General features: G+C 40.1%; 1 protein-coding gene across 8 annotated transcripts in view; it reads right to left on the minus strand.

Annotated features, from left to right (window-relative positions):
* Positions 1-329: 329 nt before the first annotated feature.
* LOC114095067 (adhesion G-protein coupled receptor F2) overlaps positions 330-12,778 on the minus strand; it is a 36,143-nt gene continuing 23,694 nt past the window's right edge. For 4 of the 8 annotated variants that reach the window (XR_011707731.1, XR_011707729.1, XR_011707727.1 and 1 more), the window contains 2 exons: positions 6,530-9,692; positions 3,957-3,995 (listed from right to left, as the gene is read on the minus strand). Coding sequence is in view for 3 of the 8 variants with exons in the window: in XM_071613329.1 (XP_071469430.1) it covers positions 3,948-3,995; positions 6,530-6,589; positions 9,651-9,692 (150 nt within the window). In the remaining 5 variants the exon portion in view is untranslated. Of the gene's footprint in view, positions 2,756-3,919; positions 3,996-6,529; positions 9,693-12,778 lie in introns of those variants that run through there. The other 4 variants (XM_071613329.1, XM_071613328.1, XM_071613326.1 and 1 more) reach the window with 4 other exon arrangements.

The raw sequence follows: 12,778 nt of genomic DNA on the forward strand, positions 1-12,778 counted from the left end.
GTAGTTCTTATTGAGCCTCCACCTGGCTGTAGGTAACTCAGACCTAGAATACATAGTCCACATAGTCTGCACTTGTGGGGAACTTCACTTGATATGACTCAGGCTGCATAGCTACTTTGAGTTGTTCTTCACTACCAAATAATTTCATACATAGTAATTCTGGGGTCTTCTATTTACAGGCCTTCCTTCCCTCAAAGATCTGATGCAAACCTGCCTTTAGAAGTTACCAGAGGAAGGTATGGACAATAGAGAAATAAATAAGAGAAAATTCTATTACACATTTTACAGTAATGATGGTCAAGGAGGCAATGTTTGTTGAAATGGGTCAGATTTATTTAGGTCACTAGTTAAGTACTAGGTCATTTGGGATTTGAAAAAAACAGTATCAAGAGGTTGTGTAACCAAAGGACTTTACATATTTAGTGAACACATTCTATATACAAAGCACCTTGCTCTGCTCTATAAGCGTGTGAAAGTACGTAACACAGTGAGCAACAATGTTTTACAGTCTTATCTGGGAAAGAAAATGCATGCACATAAAGGACTCAAAGTAAACAAACAATATAACACAATATATACCAATGTAAAGTGAATGGCACAGGTTATAAATCACATAACACATTAAGGAAGGAGGATCAGCATTTCTGGTTAGACCAATCAGGGAATACTTCTCCGGAAAAAAAGAAAGTGAAGCTAAGCTTAGACAAGGACAGAGCTTAGAGCCCTGTGCCACACACTCTTTTTTCCAAGGCAGGGAACCATGTATCATTACCAGAGTAGCATTGGATAAAAGGCTCATTCTATGGTAGTAAACTCAGCAGATTTTGTTGACTGATACCCCTAACACTGAACAGACCAAATTGAATGCTTGACTCTTATTTAACAGTCAGTCAACTAATTCCTGTGGGCATATCTACATCCAAACTCATGCAAAGAGCAGAGCTGTACATTTTTTTGTGTTATGTGTGTTTGTATGTGTACACATATTCACAAGTACTCTTTAAAAAACTTAACATTTAATGAGCAATTAATATTTGCCAAGTACTATTCTAAATACCTGCATTTGTACATTTAATCTTTACAGTAATCCTCTGAGGTAGGTTTTATTATCTTCAATTTACAGAAAAGTAGTCTAAGGAATGTAAATGACTTTCCCAAGGATGGCCATAAATAAAAATAAAGTACTCTACCCATGAGTCTGCCTTAGGCAGTGTTAGCACCAATTTCTCCTTGGTCCACCTGATCAAGTCATCCCCTTTGTGAGGTATAAGCAGGATACTCCATGTGTCCCTGTCAAGGTCATCAGGAGCCAACCTATCCCATGCAGTTCTTCGACATTTTCTAAGATGGTACAGAGTAGTTTGGGGCTGCAGAAGAGTGAGCACAATTTCTTCACGGGGTCCCAAAATAATTCTGTAGTTTCTTGTACCATCCATGGGCCTTTCTTGGTTTAATGATGAGCATGGTGGGGTATCTTTCCCAATATCCTATCTCCAGAAGTGAGTACACCGTAGTGTTTTCATACCAGCTGTGACTGCTTAATGCATGATACAAACAACAGGCTAATCCCTCCTTCTGTCCCTGTACTCAGAATCCTCAGCTGTAAAATGAGGCAATTAGACTTAGCCTTTTCTAAAGTCTGTCCAGATTTACAGTCATCTAACTATTTGGCTTTATGAGATTCCATCTTTGCCTCAATATATTGTCTCTGGATAAGTGGCATTTCTTGATGCCTAATTTCTGTGCACTGAGAAAAACCAGGACTATGCCTATCTCACCTCCTTCTCTTGAGGAGTCTCTCCAGGTCTATTGCTAAAAGACAAATTCAAACCACTTTCTGACTCCATTTGAGAAGAATGCTATTGTTGTCCCAATATAAGCAGTGCCTCTTGTAAGATAATTCTTTCTCCAGGTTGATGCATTTTTTTCTACCTTCTGATGAATCTCTTTATTATTCCTTTGCCTTCTCAAACTTCTCACTTAGAGGAAGATTCCTTGGAGAAAAAAAAAAACAGAAAGAAAGAGACACTACTCGTGCACAAAGCAAGCCTCACATTCCCATTTCTACTGGAACATCAATAACACTGGCTTCTTGGTGAGATAGTTGGGACCATCCACTGCCCCTTGCCTTTGTTCCGTGGTTTTCTCCTGTGGCAGCTGGCAATGCACTTACTCTGTAAAGGGGCTTCTACCTATAACATTGTTCTCTATCAAGCAACACCTGGTTTGAAGGTTGAATTTGTTTACATACAAAGTTAAGAAAATGAGCAGCTTTGACCTTGAAATATGATATTCCCTTTCCCCATCACAGGCTTCAAATATACAGTGTTGGTGACAGAAAGTGTAAACAGAAAGCCCTTCAGTGGCTACCTGATCTTGGAGAGAAAGTCAAGAACTGGGAGTCCACAGACTTGGGCTTCTGCCTCTGGCTCAACCTTTGATTAGCTGTGCTCACAACTCCAGGCTTCTGCCTCCTTGACTTGAAATAGGGTTTTGTTTTGTTTTTTCTGATTCAGACTCTATGATTTTCACTTGGCTTATGACCAAAGAAGTCACATCTGTATATATATGGTTCATGGGCAAGATGTGTTCAGTAGCACAGAACAACTCAGAAGAAGGACTTCCATCCTCTGCACACTTCGTGCCCTCCTCTGACAGCTCCACGGAGTGAGGTTTCCTTCATTCTCTCTGGTGGCAAGAAGACAGGAATAAGCACATTTCTCCTTTGGGCTCTGCCATTCCTGGAATGAACAACCTTGTCATGAACAGAAAATCACAGCTTTAACATATATGTAGCAAAACCCAAAGGCTATTCACAACAATTGCATTATAAAGCTCACTCTTTCTTGAACCTTTGGGTAGAGCCCTCTTGGCAGATGGAGAGTCTCTTCTCTTTAGGCCATTCCAGAATCCAGAGAACAGACTCGTTCTATTGCCTACAAGTGTTGTGTTCCAAACCCTGTCTTTCCCTGGCTGGACCACTTCCTCGACAGGGCAACTTCTCTTAGGAAAGACCCTTCCTTTTCCCTACACAAGGCCCTGGGCATTGCCCAAGGCCCAAAGGCTGTTGGAGCCTGGAGTAAGGGGCGGGAGGCTCCCTCTGCAGGCCTGAATTCGTCTGCCTCCATTTCTGTTTGTCACTCTATGTGCATCTCATCTGTGTAGTCATTCCCTCTACCTAATTCCATGTATCTGAGTGTCCCTATGCACCACCAGCCTCTCTGTGCTACATCTCCCTGTCTCTGTGAATCTTGTGTCTGTCTCCCTCTCTGCTTTTCCCTTTCTAGATCTAGAGGGACATCAGGCCACAGGATTGGGACAGTGTACCTACACATGTCCATGTATGGAGAATGCTGTCTTCAACTCTGAGCCACCATGTCCCTCTGTCTAGATGTCTCTGAGCTTGTTTCCCCCCTGTAGCTCCCTTCTCTAACTCTCTCTACATACATTTTTCTGTCCATTTTTCAGACACTACTTCAAATGTAAAGCAACTTTTACATTACTCTTAGGGCCTTTCCCAAATATGTTCCATCATAATTTCTTGATCTTTTAAGATGAGAAAAAAGAGAGAGGTGACAGTGAGAAATTTTGGGATATTGCTCATATAATTTATGATGTCCTAGAATGGGAAACTAGGGGACAGATGGAAGAGAGGGAGCAGTTAAGCAGAGCGGGCACCTGTGCTCAGCGCTCTAATTCACAAACCTTCTCAGACATGCCTGGTGGTTTTGCAGGGATGGCAAAAATTTCAGTAGCTCAAGAATTGGAAATGTGAATGAATTTCTAACTATACCAAAGTGACAATATATTGTATGGATGAATCCTTTCAATTAAGAAAAAAGTCATTTCTAATTACAATCGAATTATCATTTTTGAAAGAAGTGCCACACGTATGGAGACCCTCTGGCTTTGCACTCACCTCCTGAGTTAGGAATGCATGCAGTTTGTTAGCTTGGCCCTTTGGTGGGTTGACAAGAGAATTCAGAAGAAAGGTCCTATGAAAGACAAAGTATTAGTTCGTTTGCAATTATCACAGTAATTCAAAGCACACGAGGATTTAAAGCAGAGATTTATTTTATCTTTTAACTTCACCCTTTCTCCTCTTTATATTAGAACCCCTAACAATACAGGAACAGGCTGGTGCGAAAGGTCCTCCTCCTCTCCAGCCAGGCCTGCCTGGATCCCTCTCCTGAAAGAGTCCCTAGTTGGGGTCTCGGGAAGGGAGGAACACAGAGAGGATGGTGCAGAATGGTCCTTGGACCCCAAGCACCCCTTCTCATTTGATCTGCTGAGATCCTCAACATTAAAGTAATTCTTTTTGGATGTGCCTGTATTGAAAATATATCTTTTAGGTATGTTTTAGGTATATGTTGCCTAAGAGAAGTAACACACTAATACACTAGTAGATTTACTATCACATTACCATAGGCTAATTCATGATCTTAGATGTAATATAACCACAGACAAGCATTTATTATCCTGGGTGTAGGGTATTGGGACTGACCCTGTCCAGGCAAGTACTACCCAGGGTGAGTTAAACCTGGATGTAGAAGATTGCTACCTACGAATCAGGGGCTGACAAAGCTGGAGAGGAGAACAGACGATAGACCATGCCTAATTCCATCCTCTGAACAGGTTGATAAAGCTAATAAGCTAGTGAGCAGAATGCAGGAAGGATTTCAAGAAGTGAACCGAAAGGTACCTAGTACTTAGACCCGTGAGTCCTAACCCCAGCCGTGCATTAGAATTACTGCAGAGTTTAAAGACATGCTTAGGCCCTAAACCCAAGAGTTTCTGATGTAATTTTTCTTCAGTGAGGCCTGGACTATGGGATTTTTTTTTAAAGTTCCCTTGATGTTTCTAATGTACAGCCGACATTGAAAACCACTGACAGCCTATAGACAATTGACAATAAAGTACTGAGCATCGTTTGGACTTATTCATTTAAAAACCAAAGAGAAATGGACAAGATGACTCTTTTTCTTTGTCACAGAAAGGCAAACTTTCCCTTTGGTGGCCTGAAGGAACCAATACTGAAAGCACATTTTAAAAAAAGAGTAGTGCTAACCTGGAAGAGATCAAGACACTGCCCCGAGAGCGCTGTGACCGTGGACAGATGACAGAGGGGTATGCTTAAATCAGGTGCACTGGTAGGAAGCAGTATTTATGAAGCAAAGATCCTTTCAGAAGGCTTTTGATGAATGCATCTCAGCCTTGACTGTCAAAACTCCCCAAACCCAAGGCATAATGCAGACCCATTCAGGAGTATGACCCAGTAACCCCATTTTTTTTAATCTTCCCAGTTGATTCTCATGTGTGGCTGAGGTTGAAAGCGACTGCTTTAAATAATTATTAGTGTCAATACTCAGTAAATTTGCCTTTTTTTCTGTCTTTAGCTGGAAGGAATATAGAGAAGTCAGTCATATCCCAGGTGTAGAAACCAAGGACTAAGAACAAGATCAAAGCTTAGGTAAAAGTAAGGGTAGATGCAATAAGCAAAGAAAAGGAAGAAAAAGGAGAGAAGATAAGAAAGAGATAAAAGAAGTCAAAGAAAAGAGAATGGGAAGGCAAGGGACATAGGGAAAAGTGATAATAGTGCTACTCAGGGCCACAGGTACACAGTCCCAGAATGACCTGTCACCCACCAGGTGCCTATCTCCTGAAGCACCAGCTCTTGACGGGCGGTGTTGGTCCTTTCAGATGTGGCCTGGAAAACTCTAGATCACCTCCTCTCTTGTTGCTGGTCTATGTCTTAGGTTAACCTCAAATCCCTTTTTGCTGCCATCTAGAAAGTTCCAGATTTTCTCTCACTCAGAACAAGTTTGCTTAATAATAAATGGTTTCTAAGTTATAAGAATAGAATATATGTTAAAGGGCATGTTATAGTCTATCCTATTAGATAATAATGACTGAAGCTTCTCTACAACATCCTTGAGCTGAGCCCCAGCCTACTTAACTCCAGTTATCATGGCAACTGGCCCATCTTGAAAACCAAGCTCTCAAGAAGTTCTTTGTGTGGGATCAGAATATGACTCCCTGAAATTTTCACACTGTGGATGTCATGCAACTGATCAGCAGAGAACCATCAGGCTGGTGGGATCAGACTTCTCAGCTCCCCTCATCTCTCTCTTTCATCCTGTGCTCTCTTACATCTCCAAACCTGCCACCTTGTTACTCACTTTTAAGTGCATTTAAGCCTAAGCCTACTTTTTTTTTATTTTAATATTTATTTTTCAGTTTTCGGCGGACACATCTTTGTTTGTATGTGGTGCTGAGGATCGAACCCGGGCCGCGTGCACGCCAGGCAAGCGCGCTACCGCTTGAGCCACATCCCCAGCCCTAAGCCTACTTTTATTTCTCTGGATTTCAAGATTTTATTTCTCTGTAAATCTTGTACTCAGAAAGAATATGAACAGCTCAAACAGGCACTCACTTGGGGAAAAAACAAATTACAGAGTGTTGAGGTGCTAGTTCAGCACTGTTATCTTGCTGGTTTAGCAATGCAAAAAAATGCACAGGAGAGCTTTACCTCTGATATTCTGGTGATCCATTTCACAGAGTTCACTCGACCCTTTAAGGCTTCTCTTATCTGGATATTTAACAAAAGGAGTTAAGAATTAAAAGGTTATATGAAGTTAATACATGTACCTGAACCTGGCAAATACTGTGACAAGGGAATGTTACCAGCCGGGTCCCTATTGGTAGAACACAGAGGGATCAGTAACCTGGTGGAATGGTCTGGAAAGGAATTGGGAGACAGGAGAGGTAGAACTGGCTTAGGAGACTCATGTTCAGGAACTTAAGCCTGGACCCAATGGCTAAGAAGTAAAGTTGGCCACAAGCTTGAGGATTTCAAACATAAGGCTTTAATTTATTTATTGTACTTTATTTTATTTTTGGAACATTTAAATAGTTAATCACTTCCACAATTTGTCAATGATTCCACCCATTTCCAGATGAAAAAAGAAAGTACTATACAACGTAGCTACAGTCCATGGAATCAAGGAAATAAGAATATTAAATAACAATTACATTTGGTTTTATAACTTTAAAGTGCTTTTCACAGTTGTCATATTGTTTTACCCCCCACCAAAAAAAAAACAAACCCTGCAGGATAGATATTATTATCCCCATTCTACAACTGAGGAAATTAAGGCTCCAAGATTGACATCTAAAATCTTCTAGCTACTAAGAGAAACAACCAGGACTTGAATTCACATCCCCTGACTCCAGATCATCCTTTCCTCTCCTGTTGAATATCGTACCTCTTCTTATTTCCTCTGACTTTCCTTCTGCTGTGAAAATGTTACTTACATTCCAAGGCCTTGTATAAGTTCTGTCTTCACAATTAACGTATGCCAAAGCCCTCCAGTTTAGGGTGACTTCACCCTTCCCTGAAAATGCAGTTTTCTTTGTCACTTCCAAGGTCCAATGAGGGGTCAGGGGCCAGTACACCAAGTGATCCACTGGGATTTGTGGAGATATATTAGAGCTCCTACTTACATTTTTTGTTGTCATTCTTTTTCAACTCTGTGTTGCATAATTATATACTTTTATAAGGTACATAATTCATACTTTAAAAATTAATAGTAAGCACATTTTGGCATACATTCTCACTGTTTTTGACTGACTACTACTTGTTTTTGGAGATGACTAGAAATTATAGTTTTTCTTCCATCAATCATGTAGGCTCCTGTGATACTTTCAAGTACTTACCTTTTGAGGAACCTGGGATTCATAAGCATTAAGAACTCCCCAATTGCACACAGCTAATACAGATGCTCCTTGAATGACAATGGGATTGCATCCCCATAAACCTGTTTCAGTCAGTTCTGTGTCAGTGTGACCAACAAGAAAAACTTAGGAGAGGAAAAGTTTATTTGCAGCTCACTGTTCCAAAGGTTCGTCTAAGGTGAGCAGAATCCACTGATTTGCATCAAAGTTGAGGCAATGCATCATGGCCTCCTCTTGGAGAAAATCTGCTCAGTTTCTGGTGGGTCAGAAAGCAAAGGGGGCCACAAGAAAGAACAACCAGGAACCCACCTCCTCCAGCCATGCCCACCTCCTGGGATTCAATCTAAGTTACAATCCAATCATTTTACCTTTGAATATTCCTGCATTAACACAGTAGCTTTGGGGAGACACCTCATAACCAAACCCATTGTAAGTCGAATATCATAAGTTAAACTTAATCCATTTAGTCTACTGAACATCATAGCTTAGCAACACAGTGGAGTATCAGTTGTTTACCATTTCAACACTTGGCTAACTGGGACTTGCCAACACCCATCCTGGTGAGAGAGTATCATACTGCACATTTCCAGCCCAGGAAAAGATCAGAATTCAAAATTTGAAATAAAGTTTCTACTGAATGCATATCACTTTTGCACCATCATAAAGTGAAAATTTCATAGATTGGAACTTTATTAAGTTAGGAACTATTAGGTACATAGAAATATCAAGACTAATATGCTTTCACATCTCAATAATTTTTACCAGGTTGATATGATAACCTTAAAAAATGATGAAAGGACAATTGTGAAAGTCTTCTTTCACAAGCCTTTGATATCAACCTAATAATAGAATTATCATACATACTTTTTAAAAAGCCACAACTTTGGAGTGAAGATGAGTTTTGCTTTTGTTTTGTTGTGTGTGTGTGTGTGTGTGTGTTTTGTTTGTTTGTTTTTTGCGGGGGGGGGGGGGGTGCATATCCAACCTTGTATTGTCCCTTTTGACTTTATAAATTAATTTATTTTAATTGGTAGAAGGTGTTTGTATCTATATCTGAGAGGGTTGTTTGCTATTCCAAGAGGCAACACAATACAAGGGGGGGAAAGGGGGACAATCTCAGAAGCCTCAGTAAACATCTGAGGTTTTATTTGTTTAATTTTTATTTGTTCTCACCACTTACAACAATCAACACTCATCTGTGTTTAAAGAATTCCCTTCCTTTAGTCCCCTGCTCTTCAAGGTAAAAATCAGGAACTTACTCCTCCAACCAATTCTGCAGCTAAGGTACAGTCACATGACCTGAGTTCAGATCATCAGCCCCCTCAATGCAAAAACCCAGGTACCACCGAGCCCCAACAGGCTGGGTTGGAGGTAATCCCCCACACAGCAGTAGTAGCAACTCTAGTTTAAGCATCCACTGTGTAACATTGGCCTATTGAGTTTTGCTATCTGTGCCAAGCCAAAGGGCAGGAACAATGGTATCCCTCTTGGAACAGCTCTGTCCTGTGCATTAGAGACAATTCCTGCAATGGAACCTCCAAGCCAAGGAGAGATCCTCCCAAAGATGGCACTATGAGATGGAACAAACCCCTTTTCTGAATCAGTGGGTCATGGTGGGTTTGTGCAGAGTTCTGAACAAGCTACTTAATCACTCTGTTTCCCCATCTGTAAAATTGAAAATGGTAATACCCAAGATTGTTTTAAGGATTAGAACTAATGTGCATAAAATACTTATCCTCTCAAGAGCTCAAAAGGTGGTAGATATCACCTTGGTTATAAGGAACAGTGGTGCTCTACTCATGTGACTCTACACATGACTCAGGTGAAAGACTCTCAGTGGCCTTTACAAGTGAGCATCTCAGGGCCAAGTACTGGTAAACAAGAAAGAAAAAAAAAAAAGAATTTATAAATGGTACCTTCGGGTCCAGGATTGTTCCAAACACCAGGATGAAGAAGCCCTGTGAAAGATAAAAAAGGAAGGAGAAGCCATTTACAAAATGATAATAATAAATACTAGTATTTATCATTCCACCACTATTTGGGTAAAAAGAAAACAATTTTATTCAATCTTTTAATTTCCTATTTTAAGATCCTAATTTCCTATTTTATGACACTGTGAAACCTCAGCAAACCAAACAGAACAAGGTCCCTGCTTCATACAGGAATATTTGAAGGATTTTTTAAGGTGAGCAAAATAAAAGTGTTTAGAATTTAGCAGAGGCTATTCCTCTTATTGGAATATAATGTTCCAAGAAAAAGTTAGGCAATGGACGGTGAGCAGCCTTGCAGTCCCTGAACAATAAGTATTGAAAGAAACTTCCACAACAAAGAGCAAAAAGAAGTGTACTTAGCTTCCCAGGACACACTCAAACTCCTTCTACCATCCACAGCAAAGAATATTACAAAACTTTGCAAAGAAAAACCAAATATATGTATACTCAGAAAAATTAATAAATCATAAAATAGATTTACTTTCTAACCATATTGTAGCTGCTCCAAAGAAGATAAAATAGAGGGAATTGATTGGTTCTTCAATCTCCTACCATCCATACAAGAGGAGGATCCCATAAAACGAAAAACAGATTGTTCCTTTGCAGTTTTAGTCCCTGGACAAGGAAGGATAGGGAGTAGTCCCATTTTTCAGATAAGGAAAAGAAAGCTCAGACATTCCACTTTCATTAAGTGATAGAGATATCCATTGGGGGGGGGGGAGAGTTTTCTTGAGTGTTCAATTACTTACACTATGGATCAAAAAGGGAAGTGAGATAATGACCTTTTCTTTAGGCCTCCTTATGAAGTTGCTCCAATTTCATAAGTAAATACAAACTCAGTCAGAAGCCTGTTAAGGCTCATGGGTTTAACACAACTGGCACCATAAGGATGTTAGAATCAGATTCATCAGTGAGAATAACACCCAACCTACAGCTAACAGTTTGGTAAAAGTCCACCTGAGAGATGGAGGACTTTACAGGAACAGGTGTATAGCCACACAGCTCATTCATTCCCCCAAACATATATACCTTTCCATCCAGTCTGTCCAACAAACATTCAACACCTTGCTCCACACATAGCTTTTATCAGATTGCTCTTTTGTGTGACACTCTTAGCCTACAAGATAATTATTGAAACCTGTCATTGTTTCTACTAAAATAAAGTCCTCTGGACTACAAAGTATTATTCTTAAAAAGATGCTTAGGACAAATACGTGTCCGCCTGATTTTGGTGCTAGGAATACATTTGGAATCAGAATCTAAATGAGGCTGGCTCAGAAATTTAAAATGTTAAAGATCTGGAAACCACCATTCTAGCATGTTTCTGCTTAGAATCTGCATTCTTTGGCTAAAGGACTAAGAAGAGTTTCTCTCCTCGTAAGATTTTCAATTCCTTAGGGTTGACCTATTTATATTTATATCCACAACAGGTAGCACAATGACTGACACAAAATAAATACTCAATAAGGATGGTGTCTCTGTACTGAGTTTTTATGTGTTTAATAACTTTATGGTACACTCTGTCCCTGTATAGCCACAAATATGTAAAGGAAACGTTCAATTAAAATCACTTTTCATTGGTTTGTGCCCCTTGGGGAAAGTTACCTAAAATGTCAATGAGAAGATTTAGACAAAAGATTAGTCATGAAGTTTAATATCTGAAGGAGAAGGGATGAGAGAATGTACCTAATAAGAATTTATCAGCTGCATCTTTGCATTTCTTTTAGTAGATAAAACACAATTTGAGCAAGTAAACCCCAAGGTGTTCCCCCAAGTTTTAATATATGTGCTGTATATTTCTCCTACTAAAACAGCTACAAGGGGTCCCCAAACCTCACCCAGCCCACAATTACCTCCCATAAATAACAGGAGGGGATACCAATCAGAAGTAACTATGGATCGTTAAGATAGCAGCTAACTACCTAATACACCTCCATAGTAAAGGGGATGGTTAAGCCATTGGAGATACTCCCATGGGGTTGGGACCAGGAAATCTTCAGAAGAATCTTCCTCACACACGTTCTGGGCCTCCCAGCATATTTCAGAATCTCTTTTCTGCTCTGTCAGCCTCAACTGCCTCTTGTGTCTTCTCATCCTAAGAATCTGTTTCCCTCCTTCTTCCTACCTGGCTTTCTGTGTCTCTCGCCTCATGACTGTTATCTCCTCTCCATGACTGACTCCTCTTCCTCTCCTCCCTTCCTAGGCATCATGAGGATGTATTGATCCAGTGAGATGCTGGTAAATAACTATCAACTCTCCTAATTTGTAGTATTTACCCATCTCTATGGTTAAGTGCTCTCACTGGGGCTGATTAAATCTAGCAATACAATATGGCTGAGCATGAAGGTAGGAAGAAATGGGCAGTAGAACATCATTATTTAGTATTTCCATCATATGGATATAGCAAACCCAAATCAAGAGTATAGTAAATGTTAGACAAATGATTAGGAAGTGATTAGTCTCAAAGTATGATCTTTGTTTTTAATTTATTTCATTGCACATTTTAATTTTTGCTGAGGATTGCTTTTATAACCAGCTCACAAAATTCCTGAGAATGTGTCAGTTCCCATGAGCCAGAACAAGCCAGCTTCAGCACAGCCCGCCTTCTGCCCTCCCAATGTCTGGCCCTCACCCATGCCCTGCTCTCAGCTCCCCAATGACTTCTACACACGGAGCCCCAAACTGCTCCTGGCCCAGAATCAAGGCAAAAACTGAATGGAAATTTCAATTCATCCTAGTATGACAGGTCAAAGTGCTCACAGACTAGTCCAGAAGAAAAAAATCACAGGTGAGATGGCCCCAAGGGAGACAAAAAAGGAAAGTGCTGTGGGGTGAGACATGAGCTAAGGTCCCTTGGAAGATAGATATGGGATATGCTGAACTGAGACTTGGGAAACTGGGTTCTCACCTCAGTCCTATTTATGACTAGTTTTGTAAACATGTGTAAGGAATTGATAATTACTAATTGCTATACAAATGTACAGTACAATAGTTTCCATAGAAATGTGAGGCATCCTCTGTTATTAACATTGTTCTCATACATTATTTTCAAA

The sequence above is a fragment of the Marmota flaviventris genome, chromosome 6, assembly GCF_047511675.1.
Source record: "Marmota flaviventris isolate mMarFla1 chromosome 6, mMarFla1.hap1, whole genome shotgun sequence".
Lineage (NCBI taxonomy): Eukaryota > Metazoa > Chordata > Mammalia > Rodentia > Sciuridae > Marmota > Marmota flaviventris.